The sequence below is a fragment of the Lytechinus pictus genome, chromosome 19 (genome assembly GCF_037042905.1).
Source record: "Lytechinus pictus isolate F3 Inbred chromosome 19, Lp3.0, whole genome shotgun sequence".
NCBI classification, from domain to species: Eukaryota; Metazoa; Echinodermata; class Echinoidea; order Temnopleuroida; family Toxopneustidae; genus Lytechinus; species Lytechinus pictus.
Genome location: NC_087263.1, coordinates 2,703,930 through 2,726,308, shown reverse-complemented (window position 1 = coordinate 2,726,308; position 22,379 = coordinate 2,703,930). Strand labels below are relative to the sequence as shown.

Below are 22,379 nucleotides of genomic sequence, written 5' to 3'. Positions count from 1 at the left end.
TTTAAAGGAAATTACATTTATATGAATAAAGGAATACATATCTAAACTGTATAGTTGGCATATATATGCATTACTAATGAATGCATACTAACATCAATAAATGAATGCAATTGGATGTTCTAATAACTACAAGTCAGTACAAACAAATGAATGAGTTAACAAGTAAAGACATAGAATAAAAATCATTGAATAGATTTGGGTAAGTGGTAGTACTTTTTAACTGCTGATTGTCAGGCGTTTGAACATTTAATTTGACAACACCTATAGTCAAATCTACATGTACATGTGCATCAATAATTAAAGCAAAAGGACATTAAAAAACATAGTGACGTATTATTTTCCTTAATTGATGAACGCACGTTAATAGCAGCACGACGAGAGAACATACAAGTGCATAAAGTACAGACGCCGTTTCCACAAATTTGACGATAGGTGGCGCACCTCCCCAAAGTGTTGCTGTCCTGATCAAACGTTGAGGACTGCATTTTCTCGCATTCAAAATACGTGTATGTGCATGTGTTTTAAAGGTCAAGTCCACCCCTGAAAATGTTGATTTGAATCAATAGAGAAAAATCAAGCAAGCATAACGCTGAAAATTTCATCGAAATGGGATATAAAATAAGAATGTTATAAAATCTTAAAATTTCGCTATTTTTCACAAAAACAGTTCTATGCACATAAGAGTCGATGATGTCCCTCACTATTTATTTTGCTTTTTTGTTTGAATTATACAATATTTCGATTTTTACAGATTTGTCAATAATGACCAACTTGAATGAGCCAAAAAACATTAAAACAATGGTAGTTCCACATGTTCATGGAAGAATAAAACTTTATTTCACATGACAATGAGGAGAAAATTTAAATATTTCATATTTCATATAATGAAATACAAAAGAAATAGTGAATGATGTCATTAGTCCCCTCATCTGCATACCGACAATGATGTGTATATAACTGTTTTGTGAAATTAAGCAAAATTTCAAAATGTCATAACTTTATTTTAAATCCGATTTTGATGAGATTTTCAGCAATATGCTATATGATTTTCCTCTTTTTACTCAATTTAACTTTTTCTTGGGGTGGAATTGTCCTTTAAGGAGAGAAAGATGTTAGTAGTCAGGGTATTGCGTTCAGCTGTATGAGACAAATATAAAATACAGCAAAAGTGTGTTGTGTATGTAGAGCATGATAGGCCGTAATGTAATAAAGGGAACATGGCGCTGCATTCATTAATTTCATCTGAAATATTGCCTTAAAAACGAGAAAATCAGGAAATGCAGTTGACGGCATTCTGGAATATGCCTATAACGTCAAACTGCGAGGAATTAAAATGAATTATTGTTATGAGAGTATTGCATTGATAATGAAATGAATATTTATGATATACAAACCATAATATACACAATATGATAATGACTCATCCTTAAAGGGATGCTCCTGGCTGAAAATAATCTTATTTAAACAGATAAAGAAAATTTGATCGAAATCTGACAAGGAATAACACATTTATGGCATTTTTAAGATTTGCATTATTCCGGTGAAACAGTTCTTGGCATATATTCATGAATATTCAATGAGAAAAGTGATAATGTCATATTCCCACTTGTTCTTTTGTATTTTATTATATGAAATTAGGTTAATTAATATTTTTTCTACCAAGAACTGAAAAAAATGGATTGACAACTAATTCCGTGCATGAAATATTCATTGCTGCAACTTATTTCATTAGGAGACACATTATTCACACATGTACATGTATGTAAAAATGAAACAATTATGGTTTCATGTAATGACATGAGAAAAAGGAAAGTGGGGATGTGACATCATCAGCCAATCTAATGAATATTCATGATAACGCGCATATCACCATTTTCACAAAATACTGCTAAAATTTCAAATTCAATAACTTTGTTATTTGTTGTCCGATTTTGATGAAATTTCCAGCATTTTGCTCTTTGAATTTTACTCTACGTATTTAGATATTAATATTTTCAGACCGGAGTACCCCTTTAAAAAAGAATATCAACTCATTAAAAGTGATTCCATGAGAAGTACACTTATCTTAACCATATTAACACTATAGCTGCACAACAATTGACTTACGAAAAAAAAATCTTATCCGATTTACTAATTACATGTAATATAACCTCGGACGTGTATTAAACATTAAGTAAACAAAGAAAAATACAATAATAAATTAGAAAGGTTCTATTAGCCGATTTAAATGCTGCATACAACAATGCAATGGACGAAGTATAGCACATTGAAACGAGTTAAAATACAGTGCATACTAAAACATAGGCCTACGTCTCTTTTACATCTATCCTAAAAAAGGCCAATAATGAGCTGTGCAAGAGACAAGCGTGAAGCATATGATGACGTATATGAGAAGACGACGAAGATCAAAGAATAAAAACGACTAAATAAAAAGGAAGAAGAAAAATTGGAGACCGGGAAGAAACTAACATGAAGAAAATGAGGAAGAAAAAAGAGAGGAAAGAAGAGAAAAATATGACGAAAAGGAAATAGAAGTAGTAGAGGAGGGACAACAGAAGGATAAATGGAAGAAAGAAAGGGTTAGGGTTATAAGGAAGAATAAATAGCAAAGAAATGTCAAAGAGGAGAAAAACATAAAAATGAAATAATCAAATTAAAGGAAAATGAAGAAGTAGTGAGGTGATATTATTTACAATGCAATAATTCAATCAAGTACAACAATATAAACTTATGTAATTTCATCTTGAAGGAGAAAAGTATAGTTAAACAGAATGGTGAAAGTCTGAAAGAAATTGGACAAGCAATAAGAAAGTTTTGACTGTTTTAAAATTGAGATCCCTATAATTATATAAATTTCAAATTGGCAACTGGGTAAGTAAATTATGACAAGTGGGAAGGACAACTTTCCCATAGGCTATGTACTTAGTTATAAAGGATTTGTGGGTTTCTCTGAAATACCTATTGCCCTGGGGCAATAATCCAAATATAAAATGAGGACCAGTCACATCGTGCGATATGATGTTGATATTTTTCGAGTTATACCTCATGGTATATTTAAGTGTTATTTGGGTAAGCTTTCCCTTTAATATGTAAAGAGTCCTCTCAAAAAGGAATTTTCTTTCAATGGGAAATACATTAAATTGAACGGAATAACACACGACCGTAGTTTGACACCAAAGTGTACTCATAACATCGTTACCAAGTAACTCATTAAATCAGTGAACTGTCAATAAGTCGATGCATTTATTTTCGACCTTCTGGGTCAGACTTATCCATATTTTGATCTCAAAATTATCGTGTTTTGTGACCACTGACAACCATGCGTCCTTGGGATTTTCCGATCACTCGGTATGAAAATGTTTGTCGACTGGTGGATTTCTTATCAGGGCAACATCATGTGACCTTTCGTTGAGCTATTACTAGTGTTTGCTTTTTAGGTCTCACCCAGTATATTTTTGCTTGACATGCAAAGTGTTATATTTGTTATTCAACATATTATAACAATCAAAACCACTGCAGTTATTGATAATAATAATCATACTTCTACTACTACTACTACTATTAATAATAATAACAATAACAGCAATAATAATGTTAATAATAATCATTATTACTATTATTGTTATTATCATTATTACAATAATTTTTATCAATATGGGCAGCACCAGCCAGGGTAATTTGATAAGGCAGGCAAGACCCCCAAAACGTGACGTCACAAAACAAAAAACCACCCAGAATGAGGGTAGTATGGAGTTAAATGACAAATAAATCTCTTAGTTAGTAATAGAAGCAGCAAAAGTGGTATAAGACCGAGTACTTTTAGTGTATAATAATACCTTTCTTATCACTGTCCTTAATTTGTCGTATATTCTTTTATCAAGGAAGGGTTGGGTATATATCAAGTCACATGAGATCTTCTAAGTAAGGATTATTCTGTCTCTGCATTTCTAATTCCTGCCGTTGTTTCTTGATGTTTTCAAGGATGGACTCCTGCTCTTCAATCCGCTGTTGGAGAAGACGCATTTTCTCGGCTCGCGACAAAAACTCCGTATCGGAAACCTTCGGGAGCCCACAATTGCCAGTGGCTGACGTCGTTTCTGGAAGCTGCTCTTTAGGATTGGTATTAGCATCAACATCGTATTCATCAATGTCCTCCGGATCGGTTGGAATGTCTGTGGAATCGGAAGCGTAATCCGGTTCGGTTTTAACCGCCTTGTTCTCGATAAAACTCGGGCTAGGCTCAAGAGCATTTATGAACTCATCATCGGAGAGTGGTTCGGATTTAATGGCTATCCCTATTCCCTTTGCAGGAAAATCTCGCTTCACATCGCCCGAGAACGTCAGGTCGCGTGGAATGTCTAGTTCTTTCTTCAAAACGACAACAGGTCGTGGTGAAGGTTTAGGACGCGAAGGCAGGCCAGGGCAGCCTCTGTCACCAGGTGAATTCACTGGGTTTGAAGGTGACGACGAGGGCGTCACTTTCCTCTTCTTCTGTGGTGGAGGCGAGTACGGCCTTGATACTTTCCTGTACCGCCGACTTCTCCGTCGGGAAGTTGAGTTGATCCCAAGATTATCACTGGATCGGCAAATATCGCCCTTTGTGTCAAGCGAGTCGGAACATTCTGTATCCTGTTTACCTACAGGTTTCTTTTGGTCTTTGGAAACCTTGGTAGAACGGTCTTCTGGTTGTTTGCGCTCCTTTGTTGCCTTTTGAGTGAATACATACGTCCCATCTTGATTGGACACTATGTTTTTCTGGTAAATATTCTTCTTGATCGTCATTTTCAGAGGGTCTGTCTTGTTGTCATTGGACACAGTGGGGCGTCTTTGCACATCAGACAAGACAGACTTATTTACTATTTTTATCTTTTTTACTTTGGCACCCGACGAAAGGACTTGAGTTATGACCTCCACCTGGCTACTGCTTGCCGATGTATTTGCTTTCGGACCCATAATACTACCAACATTCAGATCAACACTCGACTTACATAGTAATATCCGGGGCTTACCTGAGCCAGTTTTGTTGTTCACACCAGGAATGCCTCCAGGTACCTGGAGAATTTTTCTCTGACCATTGGGGCAAGTTACAGTATATCGAACAAGATTGTTCCCCGGTTGCAACAGCTGCACAGGTCCAGTAGATTTAGAGGTACTACTTACTGAAGCCATTTTATTTGGTGCAGTTCCCTTGACGGTCAAAGAGTCGCCTTTCTCGGTGATGTTGGGTTCCTTGATGACATGTGTGGACAGAGTGATTGGCAAATCTTTTGATTCAACTACAAGTTTACTGACGCCGGTTGGTGTAGAGTCTTTAATGGACGCTCCATCTAAAAGAGAAGGCATGCGTACTGAACTTGGGGTCATAACTGGTCGTTCATTCTTCACTGATGATTCTTTAGATTTGTTGGATTCACCAAACTTACGTTCTGTAGGTAGTGAAACATTAGGTTTTAGGGGTTCTTTATTCACGGTAGGTAGTGAGGGATTACGTTTTAGGGGTTCTTTATTCACGGTAGGTAGTGAGGGATTACGTTTTAGGGGTTCTTTATTCACGGTAGGTAGTGAGGGATTAAGTTTCAGGGGTTCTTTATTCATGGTAGGTACTGAGGGATTAAGTTTCAGGGGTTCTTTATTCGCGGTACGTACTGAGGGATTAAGTTTCAGGGGTTCTTTATTCACGGTAGGTACTGAGGGATTCATTTCCAGGGGTTCTTTATTCACAAAGGGAGCCTTGCAAAAGACAGAGGTAGGCGGAAGGGTGATAGCATTCAATTTTTTGGTAACATCCGAAATAACACGTTTAGGACCATGCAGTACCATGTTTGAAATACCCTTCTCTTGCATCATCCTTTTGAGGTCTTCAACATACTCTTCCACCGACGTGTATTTTTTCTTAGTACCCGTATCGCCACCCAACAGCTTACCGTCCTTCGTACTGTCTTTGATGTTTGAGGTTGGTTGGACTTGGGGGTAATACTGGTTTCCCTTATGCGACTCAACAATGATTTGCTTTGGAGCAGGTTGATATGGAACAACACCTCTAACCAGGTTTTCAGATTTGGCTGACTTTCCTGAGACCACCTCACACCCTTCCCGCTTAACCTTACGTGATATAAGAATGGTACCCGACGTTTCCTGTACTGTAGGTAGAGGAGGAATGAAGCCGGGTTTAGATGTTGATTCCTTTTCAGCAATGGTTTCTAATACTTGTTTTCGTCTGTGCACCTTATCACTGTTCTTTGTTCCGTCCTTTGCTGCCACTGACTCAATTATCTTTGCTGCCATGGTCCTGACGTGTTCATGATCGCTTTTCAATGATTCAATTTGCTTGACGACTGTTGCCCTTGGAACTGACTTCTCACATCCGGAGTTAACGTTCTGCAATTGTGAAGTGGTTTTGACCTCACTGTTATTTGGATGCCAAAGTGTGAAGTATGAGGCATTACTACCTTTCTTATCCACACTACTGCTGATCTTCTTAAGATCCCGAAGCGTGTTAGCAGAGCTTTGAATTTCATGTGGAGTTACTGTCTTACTTTGGGAAGTTGGTGTGTTTTGCTGAGGGTGTAAAGTTGGGTCAGAATGAACCACAGAGGTCCTCTTTATCACCTTGTCTCTGGATATTAACACCTGTTTCCTCCTACGCTCGTTACTCTTCTGCATTTTGCTTATCTCATCTGTTGGAAGTACTGACACTGAACTCTGTGTCCTTACTACCTCCTTTCTGACATGTTCGTGATTTTGTTCCAGCAAGCCAATGATTGTTCCCTCTTTCACAAGATCTGTGTACTCTGGCTGTTTTGCTACTTCATATTCGATGTTCTTATCAACTGAAGTATCCTGTGCGCATTTATTTGATGTCGACAAAAAACTCTCATCATAGTTGAAGTCTGAATCATCATCCCCATCGTCGATATCGTCGTTGACATCGGAAAGCTTCCGCAAAGCCGGGACTTCTTCATCAGAGTCTTCTATCCACCCGTCATCACCCTCGCTGCCTGATGGATCCTCGGTAGCAAAAGGGCCTACAATGAGCTCATCCATTGGGACATCGTCGAGTTCCTTCAAAGTTCTCTTGGAGTAGCCGGCGATTGGGTCCTCCTTGCCATTATTTTGACATGAGGGGACCTGTGTTCTCATAGCCTCCATTGGGGAGATTATCTTTCATGTGGAAGTTTAGAGAAGGAAAGTGGTGCAAATGATGCCATATTACAGATGTTTATTTTAGTTGACAGTCACCTTTCACCTAGGCACAAAAATAAAGATAAAAATGAATAAATGAATAAACATATACAACAGGATGGCTACAAATAAAATTTCATTTTGAAACGGTCCAGTACAGATCGTTGTATAAGAGACAGGGCCAACATGAACTCGACTAGTGAAGAGGTGTTTGTTGCCTGACTATTCAAAACATTTGGATATGACTTCTGACCTTCATAATCCTTTTTTCCAATTTAAAGTGCTGAACTTTTTAACATTTTGTAAGATCATATTCATCATTATGTAGCAAGGAACTGATTTGAAATTATGTTCCCCAGGCAACTGATTGAGGTAACAGAGAGATTTTGTGACCTACCAACCCCACACCAGCAATAAGTCGCCCAAAATGAATTTTCGGATTTTTCAGTTGAAAAAAAAAAATAAAAACTTTGGAATATCTTGGTTCATGATTTAATGTACAAGGAATTCAGTGAGAGCTTTGCAGAAGTCTGGATTCACTCAAGCATGATACGTGCAATATGAGTGAAACTTCCCAGTAGTCTGGATAAAAATGGTATTATCGAAACTCCCGTTTCTCGTCTTAACCACTTCAAATTTTTACAACATAATGGGAAAGAGATACTCTTTCACCTATAAAGCTTATTTCCACATTTTCACTTTTTGGAGACCAAGGTATTTTTTAAATGTTTTTTTTTTGCTCTTTGCAGAGAGCAATCCCTGACGACTTATTGTTGGTTTCGGGATGGCTGGTTATAATTATTTTCCCCGAGGACAAGTCTTTGTTAATTCCCGTGGACATCCACAAGCCAAGAGACTGCATGCATGAACTGAGATTTTAACTGCATTCTGTGTGAGTATATTGAGATCGTTAGAGCATGGTTAGAGAAAGACCACATAAAGATGAAGAGCTTTGTTTCCTTTCAGTTTAATAGACACAATAGAGGGTTCAGGATATACAATTCAAGTACTGCTATTCAATAATACACTAACGATCGGTCTAGTTATGAATGCGATCTATCATCTACGGTATAAGCACGTGAGGTCATTTAAGTAAACTACAATGTAAATAACAAAAGCGATTGAATTTTGGAGGGCTTATGTTCCTATCGAGACTTCTATTATAAACAATCCCTTTTCATATGCGTCATATGTGCTGCTGTTTTTTCATTGAAAACCCAACACATTTGTTGCAACTTAGTCGGGTCAATGTACAAAACCTAAATTACCACTACCTCAAACAAAATTGCAACAAGTGACTTTTCAACGGATTTTGTAATCTTTCATCTCATGAATAACATGTTAAAAATCTACCGAAATCCGTATCCAGGGAAAGTGGTTATTTCCAAGATGGCGTCTAACTCATTATCCACACTAGACATCCTATTTCGGTGAATATTCCATGGTTTAGGGGGTAAAGAGATCTACTGAATGAGGATAGAGTGAACATAAGCACCCCAGTGTACCTGGAAATCCAAGATGGCGTCCAAAATGACCACCATTTTTCCTAATAATCAATACTTCATCTATTACTTAATTTAGTGTCTTTAATTTGGTTTCTATTCAATGATATTAAAGGTCAAATCGTACAAGAGGTGGTCCGGTATGTCAAAATATCCAAGATGGCTAAAAAAAACAATAAAAAAACAAGTGGAACGCCTCTGGCAGTCTCGCCTACATTACACAATTCGATATAGCAGCAGTGCTGCCTTTGAAAACAGTATTCACAGAAGAAAACACTAATATGATAATAAAATATTATGTCCATTGACCCAAAATGCCCTTTGACCATGATCATGTGACCTAGGGCACGTGCAAAACAGTAATTCATACTTGATTACCCTTACATCGATGTTTCATGAACTAGATCCTTAAACTTTCAAAGACATGATGGCAATTCCACAATTACCTACAACATTGCCAAAGTTCATTGACCTTTAATGACCTTCGACCTTGGTCAGGTGACCTGAAACTAGCACAGGATGTTCAGTGATACTTGATTACTCTTATATCCAAATTTTATGAACTAGATCTATAAAATTAAAGTTATGATGGTAATTTAACAATTACCCCCAACATGGCCAAAGTTCATTGACCATAAATGACCTCTGACCTTGGTCATGTGACCTGAAATTTGCACAGGATGTTCAGTGATATTTAAATACTCTTATGCCTAAGTTTTATGAACTAGCTTCATAAACATTAAAAGTTATGGAAATTCAACTAATACTCCCAACATGACCAAAGTTCATTGTACCTAAATGACCTTTGACCTGGCCATGTGACCTGAATCTCAGGCAGGATGTTTAGTAAGGCTTCATTACCCTTACGTGCAAATTTCCTGTTCTAGGTCCATATATTTTCTAAGCTATGATGACAAAAACTTAACCTTAGGTTAAGATATCGATATTGATTCCCCCAACATGGACTTAAGTTCATTGACCCTAAATGACCTTTGACCTTGGTCATGTGACCTAAAACCGAGGCAGGATGTTCAGTAATACTTGATTACCCTTATGTCCAAGTTTAATGAACTAGGTCCATATACATTATATTTCTAAGTCATGTTATTTCAAAAACTTAACCTTAGGTTAAGATTTGATGTTGACGGCGCCGCCGTCAAAAAAGCGGCTCCTATAATCTCGCTATGCTATGTAGGCGAAACCCTTGAAACCATGCCTTAGACACCAATCTCCCAGGTAAATATTTAATGAATGTCCGTTTTAAGAATCAGCTGCCATTTAGACTCCATTTTTTGAAGCCATCTTGGATTTTTGGACATACCGGACCACTGGCTGTCCTTGCAACTTCTCACAATGTACTTGACCCTAAAAAACTATTGAATAGAAAACAAATTAAAGACATAAAAGTAAGTGATAGATCAATTGTTGACTCTTATGCTATGGCGGTCATTTTGAACGCCATTTGGATTTCCAGGTGCCGTGGAGTGCATATGTTCACTGTAACCTGTATTTAGATCTGTTTACCCCGTAACAATGGAATTAGCACCAAAATTGGTGGTCTATGGTGGATAATGAGTGAGTTATGTCCATTTTCAGACATCTTAGACGCCACCTTTAAAATGGTGTCGGGTAAAAATGGCAGAGGTAAAAATGTCAGAGGTAAAAATGGCAGAGGTAATAATGGCAGAGGTAAAAATGGCAGAGGTAATAATGGCAGAGATAAAGATCATGACATGCTAGATCAGCAAGGAAAAGATAGTGCCTTTCCAGTTAATATCAGTCATACTTATTGACCTTGAATGGACTCCTATCGACAAAATGAGTATTATGAACTGATGATATATTATTCGGATTTTTTATAGGTCTATACTTTATCGTTGATATGATTAAACTCAAATATTTTCATGCCAAAATGATTTCAATTAGTGAGTGATGAAAAGATTTATCTTGGCCAGTTCGTATAGTAGAACAGCACTTCATCACATAGATACCAAACGAATTGCAATGTAAACACCAATGTGCGTTACCATTAACACACTGAAATAGACGAGTTCTGGATTTCTTTGAACCAATTGCATAACTTGGTTAACAGAAAAACAACAAAAGGTTCTGTAATAAAAGTAATTTTTCATATTTCAACATCATAATGGATCCGAATAGTGTTCAGTTTTTTTAGAGTAATACCTCATTGCAGCTAGTCCAAGTGGATATCAGGTCCCTTAACTAGTTTCTATGGTAACGGTTACCGCATGAATTTTGAAATGTGTAGCGAATCAGGAATTTAAATTTATAGGTGTTTTCTTAGGTACCATTCTATCGACCTGTTTTGAAGGGGAAATTCACCCTGACAAAATAATGGTTTACTGTGAAAATAGCAGAAAAAATGTATTGGTAAAGGTTTGCGGAAAACCCATCAAAGATTAAGAAAGTTATTAGAAGTTTGAGTTTTTGATCTGTGACGTCATATACTAGTAACTACCCCGTATTTTATGCACCAAAATGTCTACTTTTCGTTTTTTTTTAATCAGTGGTTCATGATTGCTAATAGCGGATGTGAAATTATTTTTATGTTAATATACTTAAGGTACAATTAAAACCATTTTAATTTTTTTTTTTTAGAAAATGACATTTTATTGATATTTTTTTATTACACCATATATGGGGAAAACTGCGCGCAAATAACGTCCCCATTAACGCAAAATTTTAGCAGCTTTTTAAATCTTTCATGGATTCCCTAAAACCCTCACCAATATCATTTTAATAAACTTTATGTCAGTGTGAATTTCCCCTTAAATGAATTAAGTACAATATTTTGGATTCAATGTGTTCTTCAAATTTGAAAATTTGAAGAGCGATTTGACATGAGATTTACGTCGTGCATGTATAAGTCCAGGAAAAAAAAAGAAATACCAACTCAAGTGTTATAATTTATACCTCTGCCATTTTTACCTCTGCCAGTATTACCTCTGCCATTATTACCGCTGCTATTTATTCCTCTGCCATTTTTACCTTTGCCATTTTTACCTCTGCCATTATTACCTTTGCCATTTTTACCTCTACCATATTAACCTTTGCCATTTTTACCTTTGCCATTTTTACCTCTGCCATTTTTACCCCTGCCATTTTTACCTTTGCCATTTTTACCTCTTCCATATTTACCTTTGCCATTTTTACCTCTGCCGTTTTTACACCGAGCCCTTTAAAATACATGTAACCCCTTTTCCGGATGTGGATTTTGGTAGATGTTAAGCATGTTATTCCTGGGGTAATAAAAAGTACCAGAAACAATTGAGAAACCTTTTGTTGCAGTTTGTTTGGGGTCAAGCCATATATTGGCCCGACTAACTGGTATTGCGTGTGGAGGTCTGTCCTATCCCCGGGTCATATCGAAGATAGGTGGAATTATTTTGAACGTAAAGTGATATTTTCTGTTTTCCTGAATCAAAATCAAGCCTATTTGTTTAATATATTAAAAAAATCTGAAACTGTACATATTGTTCCTACTCGTAGTGCACAAAGCACAGATTTGATTTTGCCCAAAGTTCGAACGGAAATGGGCAAATTTTGTCCTTTAATTGCTGGTGCATTCATTTGGAATAATTTACCTGATTTTTAAGAAATGCCCAATTAGAATCCTCATTTAGTCTTTTATTTTGGCGTTATAATTAATAGCCTTAATTTAGAAACTGGCCCTTTGTGTTGTTCTCTTCTTTACAGTTGCTTGTCTTCACATTGTATACTTTGCATAATTATGTTTGTTATGTTTGTGTTTTTATTGTAGGGCTTCCAGCGCTCCAAGGACAACAGTATGCAAACTATTGATGGAGCCACCCTACTAAAAAAATACTAATAAATAAACGAATAAATAAATAAAGTGAGTTTTTACAGACGTGTATCAATCAGATATGATTATTTACGTCAGACCTTTAACGTCATCATCTAACTGAGCCTCGAATCTCTGCATCGATTCGTAATTTCCGCACGTGGCTTGGATTACAGGCGCACGCCACAACGCCCAGTACCATGGGCGGAAATCTGTCCCCAAAGGTAGGGGGGACCAGGGGCTGGAAAATTTGACAAATCACCTAAAATGTAAGGTCAATTTCACCCTAAAAAAATTGACAAGCAAAAAAAAAGGTTTTCACCTAAAATGTAAGGTCAATTTCACTCTCAAAAAATTGACAAGCAAAAAAAAACAAGTGGAACGCCTCTGGCAGTCTCGCCTGCATTACGCAATTTAATATAGCAGCAGTGCTAACTTTGAAAACTACTATAAAATAATCATTCACAAAAACATCATTCATATAATGACATAATACCACGTTCATTGACCATAAATGACATTTGAACGGAGACTTAAGACTGTCAACTACACCCATGTCCACATTTCATTCACTCTATCCATAAACTTTCAAAGTTATGATGGCACTTCAACAATTACCCCAACATGGCCTAAGTTTATTGACCTTAACTGACCTTTGACTTGGTTTTGTGACCTGAAACTCACAGGGGATGTTCAGTGATGCTTGATTACTCTTATATCCCAAGTTTTATGAACTAGATCCATAAACTTTCAGAGTTAGGATGGTAATTTAACAAATACCCCCAACACGGCCAAAGTTCATTGACCTTTAATGACCTTTGACCATAGTCATGTGACCTGAAACTCGTACAGGATGTTCAGTGATACTTGATTACTCTTATGTCCAAGTTTTATGAACTAGATCCATAAACTTTCAGAGTTAGGATGGTAATTTAACAAATACCCCCAACACGGTCAAAGTTCATTGACCTTAATGACCATTGACCATGGTCATGTGACCTGAAACTCGCACAGGATATTCAGTGGTACTTGATTAACCTAATGTCCAAGTTTCATAAACTAGATCCATAAATTTTCAAAGTTATGATGGTAATTCAACAAATACCCCCAACTTGGCCAAAGTTCATTGACCCTAAATGACCTTTGACCTTGGTCATGTGACCTGAAAATCAAGCATGATGTTCACTGATACTTGATTAACCTTATGTCCAAGTTTCATGGACTAGATCCGTATATTTTCAAAGTTATGATAGTAATTCAACAAATACCCCCAACTTGAACAAAGTTCATTGACCCTAAATGACCTTTGACCTTGGTCACGTGACCTGAAACTCGAGCAGGATGTCCACTAATACTTGATTAACCTTATGCCCAAGTTTCATGAACTAGGTCCATATACTTTTCTAAGTTATGATGTCATTTAAAAAACTTAACCTTCGGTTAAGATTTTGAAAATAATTTTCCCAACATGGTCTAAGTTCATTGACCCTAAATGACCTTTGCCCTTGGTCATGTGACCTGAAACTCAGGTAGGATGTTCAGTAATACTTGATTAACCTTATGTCCAAGTTTCATGATCTAGGTCCATATACTTTCTAAGTTATGATGTCATTTCAAAAACTTAACCTTAGGTTAAGATTTGATGTTGACGCCGCCGTCGGAAAAGCGGCGCCTATGTAGTCTCGCTCTGCTATGCAGGCGAGACAAAAAAAGGTTTTCACCTAAAATGTAAGGTCAATTTCACCCTAAAAAAATTGACAAGCAAAAAAAAGAAAAGGTTTTCACCTAAAATGTAAGGTCAAAATACGTGCATTATAACGATTGTGAATGATGTATTTCTCTCCATCATGAAAGACCCAAAATAGTAGGGGGGACATTTGATATTGTGTCCCCCTACTATTTTTGGTAGGGGGGACACGCTCCCCCTGGGATTTCCGCCCATGCCCAGTACTGACCACAGAGAAACGTTGTTAGCGCTAAAAATGTGCTAAAAGATGACCTGTTACAACCGGTTAAGTGACAGCGATGGCTGATGTTACAACGTTGCATTAATTACACACTGACTTCAGTCACTTCACAATCCGAAAGATGTGACTGGGCTTACTGTTAGCGCTCTATTAGGCTAGAAACGTTTCTGTGCGGACGGCACAGATCTATACTACTGTACTTTAAACTTTTATCAAGTTTTGACAGGTAAAGATCAATATAATTTTTCACTGGTATTGATGATGACGCCGCCGCGGCCGTCAGGTTGAGCGTCACCTATGCTTCACTTCTGCTATGCAGGTGAGACAAAAATCACTGCTTGAACGCAGAGTTACCAAATTACAAATTTGTACAATGTGTATATAGTAATTATCAGAATTCACAGGAATAAAATGTGGAAACATGAAACATGTAAATATTATAATTGAACATACGATCAATTACACGACATTGAACAAATATCATATTTCAATAAACAAGGCCTTTAAAATATAATAAGATGTATTGGTGTTTCCCGCCCTAACCGGATTGTTCCCGATCCTAACCGAGGGTTTTTATTTATTATTTATTTTTTTGTTATTTTTTTAGGGGGGGTGGCTATTGATATTGCGCGTGATTCTGCTGGGAATTACCTTAGTCACATTTGCTCTACGGCGGACGTACGGCGAGTCGAAAACAGCCGTTTTATCAATTTTGATTCATACCGCCTATATGTAGCTGGTACAAAAAAAATGTTCAAATGGCTGTTTTCGACTGGCCCTACGGCCGCGTATAGCAAATGTGACTGAGAGATATGCTGTGTAAAATACACACAATTACTTTTGACTCAGCTTCAAATTTTCCGGTATAAAATTATATAGTTTCGAGCAGCTTCAGCAAGGATATCCCCCCTCCCTTTTTCATGTTCAAGCACAATACCGCCTCTTTGTGAGATTTTTTTTCTGTCGGTAGTTGCGCCATCGACGAGAGAGGGCATAGCGGCCAGTGACTGGCAAATCCAGTTTCTGAGTCTTATTCCAAGATAATTCTATGAACTCCCAATATGCCTACACCAGCCAATAATTTTTTTTAACACTGAATGAATTAAAACATAATAAACTTTTGTCTTTCTTCTAATTCTAATGTAGCAAACAATCGTATTTCACTTCCGATATTGATAATTTTTCAGCCTAAATAATGCCTGTATAATTTGTCTCTGTTCATTTCACTTATCATTTAGAGAAGGCTTTACATGTAACAAGAGACATATTTGCCTGGAAATAACAAATGTAAATACGCAAAGTAAGTAGACCATTCAATAAACGTGATTTCGCAAATTAAAAAAAAACCAACACATTATCAAGTATCAATATATAATGAAAGGGGACACTTTAGGCTACGTCTATGGTAATAATAGAGAAATAACTGAATTTTAAAATACAATAAAAAAAAATATATGTATACACTGTATATTTCCTACTTACCATGCTCTTCTATTATGGCTTTAAATAGCGTCGGGCCAATGAACTCCACGAGGGAATGATCACGTCCAGACAATCATTTATTGTTCCTAAAATGGAGAAACATAACGTAATTCCATCATATAAAAATATATAATATTTTTCTAAAGAATGTAAATGACGACACCTGGGGCCTGTTGATTAAACGTTTGCCATAAAAAACTCTGTCAAACCAAATTATGTCATTGATACCACTGTCGTACAGATGGGGGGGGGGGGTTCGCAGGGGTCTTGGGAGAGCTCTTGCCCCCAAAATTTTCACGACCAAGAAAAGAGAGAAAAGGAAAGAGAGAAGGGTAAAATATATCATTTTTTTAATATTACGTCAAAATTTATCACAAAATTTGATTTTTGAAATCAGAATGTCGACATTTTTGCTCGTGAACGCGCTTTGCACGCTCGCAACTTTAACATTAATTTCATGCGATAGGCCTTACCTAGCCCTCTATTTTGTTCTCACTCATTTCACTGATTAATACCCAACACATTAAAATAATATGGACAAAAAAATCCCCAAACAAACCAATTGCCGGAGTTCTTGTTTTATGCAACAGGCCCCTGATAAGCCATAATATCCATGTTTCACTGAATAATGAGTAGAAACTTCAAATCTATCTTAAAAAAATCAAAATCTTACCCTTTAGTTAAGTTATTGAAGTTCTTTCCAGTTTACCAACCTCCCAATTACATGTCACTTTAACATTTTACTAATGAAATGGTATTAGACTCATCCACATGCCAAAATTTTAACCATTAGTGAATATGAAACATGGACTTAGGCTGATCTTGAAAAATCCAAAACTTTGCAGTAAGATTTTTTTTACAGCATTGATACTGGACAGAGCATTATGAAATTAATTGACTCTGTAGACATTTGACATGTGATCTGAGACTTATATTCAATGATCAGCAACGCTTTGCAATACCCCCCTTATGTCCGAATTTCATAAAATAGGCTACTATACTTTCAAACTTTGTTGACACACAAACACACACACACAAAACAACACCCCTCCAAAAATTAAATTTCAGTGATAACGACGAAGTCACCGCCGACGTCATAAAATTGGCATTTATATAAGGATACTGCTTCGCAAGCAAGACAAAGAAGATCACAAAAAGACACCAAAACCATGTTCACTCACTTCAAGGGAAAAATTCCAGTATACAAGTTAAAGACTTCGAATTCTTTAATTCATTCTGGCTTTCTCCAAATGTGGAGAATTCATCAAAATCGGAAGTAAGTTATTACATTTTAAAGTTTCGCTTAATTTCACAAAATAGTTATTTGCACTTCCTGGTCTGTATGCAAATAAGTAGACTGATGACGTCATCCACTCACTAATTCTTTTGTATTTTATTATATGAAATATTCTAAGTTCCTCCTCATTGTCAAGTGAAACAATGATTAATTCCTCCCTGAACATGTGAAATTAGCATTGTTTGATACTCTATGGTTCAGACAAGTTGGTCCTTATTGTCAAATCTGAAAAAAAAGAACTAAGAGTATTCAAATATATTTCAAACAATAAAAAAAGAAATAGTGAGCAAACGACATCATCGTCTGTTTCATTAGCATGTCACTGATTTGTGCATATCACTATTTTGTGAAAAATGAGCACAACTTTGAAATGTCATAACTTTCTTATTTTACATCTGATATTGATGAAATTTTCAGTGTATGCTACATGTGGTTTGATTTTTCACTATTTATTCAAATCATTATTCATCTGGGGTGAACTTGACCTTTAAACAAAAAACTTAACGTTTTGACCATTAGATGAACTTTGACCCCATCATCCTTGACATCATACATGTGGTATTACCCAAGGTTAATTTGAACGAAGTGTGATCGATATTGTTGCAGAAATAAAGAAATGAGAACAAGTTGAACAAAAACATAAAACAAGGATGGACATGATCGCGTATTATTTGACCTTCTGATCCCTAAATGACCTTTGACCCCATCATCCTCATGAGCACACATTTGGTATTACCCAAGGATCACATGTACCAAGTATGAACATAACTGATGTAGAAATGAAGAAACGAGAGTAAGTTGAACAAAAAAACTTTTGTAACAGACCAACAAACCATCAGACTAACAGACCAACATAAAAAAATGATCACGGTCTCTGCTGAACTTCGGTCAGGCGAAACAATAACAAGGTCTCTGCTGAACTTCGTACAGGCGAGACGAAAAGAAATAATTAACAGAAAACAAACACAAATATGTTTTAATTCTACAACATATAATCGAAATTCAGACGCAAAATCAAATCTTTTGTGCTTATGCTTGGGGCAGCAATTTCCATATGCCATTGTCAACTCTGTAACCCCTCGTATATTCCGCATTACCTATGACCAAACCCAATAGGTCTACATGGAAATCGGAATCATATTCTAGGAGATATAAACACACAAACACAAATATTTCACTTTTTGTGTAAATTTTGCAACACTTATGGCCAAGACATCCAGTCTTTCTGAAGAATGTTTTATTTCAGTCAATTATTAAACATCACAGACAAACTGTTGCTGTCCAGTTTGTGTACCTTGGAAAGGGAAAAATACAAAGCCAAAAATCGACTGAAATTACCGATCAAGCCGGTATGCAAGCTGGAGCGACAACGCTACGGTATCACCTTTGCTATGCAGATGAGACAAAAAGGAAAAGTAACTGAGAAAAGAAAGGGGTAGGAGGGGGAGTGATTACATGAAAATAAATGATTCATATGGCGTTGTAGTTCTGGTGGATTGCGGTGGCTGAATCCTCTCATGGGGATAAGGTTAAATAACAAAAACACTGTTGATTCAAGGATATACATGTACATGTAGATGCCCTGTTCCAAAAAATACCCGATTGCAATAACATTCTAAATAGAATGGACGCAAGGTACATCTGATACAGTTTCATGGTAATCTTATTCCATTAAGAAATATATATATATTTTTCGGGCAAAATCTCTTTTCTGTATTTCATTTTATTGAAATACGACATCCACTTCAGAATGAACCCAAATAGTATAACATGAAAAAATATTGAAGAAAGAGAATGTAAAACTTTATTTAGTTTTCATCTTATAATTACAAACGTGGGTAAAAAATCTAATATAGAGCATACACATACCCTTGAGGGGGGGGGGGGGGGGTGGGGTCTAACAGATGTGAGAGAGCGAAGCAAACAAGCACAAAAAACAAAGATTTTAAAAATGTGACAGATTTTTTTTCCTGTATCCCTTTCATGCAATTCCTTTCCCATTCTCATCTTTCAAGAAAAAAATGGGTAAGTTCCCCCCCCCCACAGGCTCTAATGCCTTACAGAATTTAAAAAAATGATCTTTTATGGCACTCTGATCCTTTGTGGGCAAAACAGTAAGGGGTTATGTTTTTTTTTTACATTTGGTAAAGTAGATATGGTGGCAGGCACATTATTTTCAAACAATTATACATCATGAACAGTTACCTACCATGTACATATATGGGCCATTGGCTGGACTGAATTTTGTACTCTATGTAGGCCTATATGTAGTATGGTGTAGATTTGTCCTATCGCAAATATGGAATCCACATGTACTGTACATGATGAAAACATTGGCATTTATTAGTAAACAGGGGGGGGGGGTGTGAGCAATCAACAATCTTAGTAAGAATTATAAAAATAAGAATAAAAAAATACTAAATAAATGCTGATAAAAATTCCACATATATTGCAAGTAGCAATTACTTTCCACCAGGGGGTACCTAGTACCTAGCAGCTCATCAACCTTGTGACAAACACACTGAGAGTATACCGAGGAGATCATTTGGGTGTGGAAACGACCCACAACGAACAACAACACCAGGGGGTGGGGTGGGCAAGGGTTTTCTTTTAAAACAAGTATCAAACACTATGTTCCCCGTAATAGAACAATGTTTGTAAATCATAAATCACGACACCTTAAAGCAAAAAAATAAAGAGATATTTTTCTATTTGTTAATAGGGGTTTCCTCGTGTCACACATTTTCTATCAGGAGCCGTGTGTCTTACTGTTGTTTTAGATTTAGTTCACCACCCCCCCCCCAATGGCGTCGCAAAAGTTGACCGTTGCTTTCTCAGTTACATTGACATTCTGACATACACTACAATGCATGCTGTTGCTGTGCAGATACACGTAGGGGGTTTTCGCAACCACTGCACATACACTTTCTGGAACATAATATATTATTAACCGTATCAGACATCTGAGCTGGGCAACTTTGAAATATTGTTGCCTGCTTAAGACTGGGATCAAATGACCGGTCAATAAAATTCCAATTGTTTATCCACGGGCCCAATTTATTGCCTGCTCAGGAAAGTCAATGAGAAAATGCGTGGAAATGTAGCGGGCAATAAAATGCAGCGCTAATATCCGGGTATTCTACGCGTTTTTGTACGCGTCCTTGAACCGCGCAGTTCTATACGTCATAATGGTAATCAAGTTGAGACAACGCTGGATACTGCGTCCCTAGGCCAGGGACGCGTCATTTCAATTACGTCACAATGGTAAAGTTCAGAGGCCCAGTCTGTTCAACATGAGAAACTAGGTTCTCATTCAAAAAATTTAAAATGTCTAAATTTTAACGATTTTTTGCTCTAGATGTCTGATTTGGTTAATAATAGCAATATTGACTGGCCTGGGGGCGAAAGGACATATATCGCCCTCACTAAATTGATATCACCCTCGTCTACGACTCGGGCGATATAAATCTAGTTTGGGCGATATATGTCGTATCACCCCGAGGCCAGTCAATATTGCTTTATTGTCAAAGGCATTTCATGAAAAAAATTGGTGAATCAGCTGAGAACTACAATTTTTCGTCAACTCCGAAACTTACGATCTGTTGTCCCTTCACTAATTTACGACTAAGACCTCTCATTCTCAGCGGACTTCCAAATGCATATTACAGCCTACTGTTTTAGGATCGCAATTGCAAAAAACTTGCCGTCTCAATTTGACTTGATATACAAGTTGTATATCTTGGTCTTATACTATACATCATCATGCATGCTCGATGCCAGGGGCCATCATTAACCCCCATATTTTCACGACTAAGAAAAAAAAAGGAGAAAATTATGTGTTATTCAGATGCAGTGCCAAAATGCTCGTTAAAGTTTGCATGAGCAAAAATGAATTTATTACAATTTTTTTGGAGCATTTTGAATAGACTAGAGGGGTCTAGATTCTACGGTTAAATTGAAGGACCTGTATGTATCTAATTCTAATTTTTTGATAGATTTATATTTTTACATTCTTCAGAAAATAGTATCATATTTCACTATTTTTCCTTTCCTTAATGAACAAGCAATATGAACTGAAAAATGTGTACAATTATCAAGTAGAATGTAATGTCAAGGCATGTGCAGTCTGCCTATGCCTTCAAGAAATTCATTTTGACTGGTTTGATTGTCGATACCATAGTACACATGATTGAAGTTCCTTCACCACAGCACAACATACAACAAAACTGTTCGGTAATTTCAGTCCTTTGAATTCGTATTTCGCCCGCAAAATGATGCCATGACGGACACAACGGTGTGATTAAAACACCGAGAAATTACACGAAATTGTGCAAGCGAAGAATACTGAAGTCAATGCATAAGTCTAACGTTAGACCTTCAATATAAACACACAGTCACGGACTCCATTCATGAATAACTTCTCGAGCTGACCTGCGTTGCAGTGGGAAGCGGCAGCCGACATTGAACGCGTGTGTATAATTGTAAACAAATAGCATACACGTACGGTTCACGCACACACAACAAGAACAACTGCGTTATATAATGCATGCATTAGACAGCACGCCTTACGAGCTGAGTGGTGATTTTGACAATTGGGCTCGGCGCAAGTAAATACACGGGGGTTATCAATAAAACATTGTCACACTGATCTAAATTCGGCATACGATATCTGTATACTCACAATGAAATTGCAGAATCCGGTGTAGAATCCATGGATGTAGTTCTGTGATATTTGCTAAAATCTGGGCATGGGATCGCGCAACATTTGTACTGTTTCATCGCGCATGCACTGCGTATACTTTAGACACTCACTTTGATGTCGCGCGATAACGCGTTGTTGACATTTACCTATCAGGCTCGTTCAGTGTAATTCATGCGATTCTTCTCCTTCCCCTTCTTCTTCTTCTTTGGTTTGGCTGGCAACCAGTCAAGAAATGACTATTTCTGTTATACTACTTTTTGGAGTTTTTTTTTCTTTGAAAGGATGAATAGCTTCTTTCTCGAGGTAAAAGCTATTAAAATTTTCAATGAAGAAGTTAATATTACTTAAACCTAATTTAGGCTAAGTTAATGTCTAATTGTAGACAGCCGGAGGCCGTCTGTTTTGAGGAGTTTAAAAAAAAAAT

The 22,379-nt window shown here is 36.8% G+C and overlaps 1 protein-coding gene across 2 annotated transcripts; it reads right to left on the bottom strand.

The window, feature by feature from the left end:
- Positions 1–22,121, bottom strand: LOC129283932 (uncharacterized). 2 transcript variants are annotated; one of them, XM_064113699.1, is made up of 4 exons: positions 21,429–21,787; positions 19,463–19,568; positions 15,957–16,042; positions 1–7,246 (listed from the first exon to the last, which is right to left on the bottom strand). In XM_064113699.1, the coding sequence occupies exon 4, from the start codon at positions 7,147–7,149 to the stop codon at positions 3,904–3,906; it is 3,246 nt and encodes a 1,081-aa protein (XP_063969769.1). In that variant the 5' UTR covers positions 7,150–7,246; positions 15,957–16,042; positions 19,463–19,568; positions 21,429–21,787; the 3' UTR covers positions 1–3,903. The 2 variants fall into 2 exon arrangements, with proteins under 2 accessions (XP_063969769.1, XP_063969768.1); XM_064113698.1 differs by lacking the exons at positions 19,463–19,568; positions 21,429–21,787 and adding an exon at positions 21,935–22,121.
- Positions 22,122–22,379: the final 258 nt, after the last annotated feature.

What these genes read in the sequence shown, in the direction of transcription:
- LOC129283932 (XM_064113698.1), bottom strand. Translation starts at nt 7,149, where the DNA reads ATGGAGGCTATGAGAACACAGGTCCCCTCATGTCAAAATAATGGCAAG.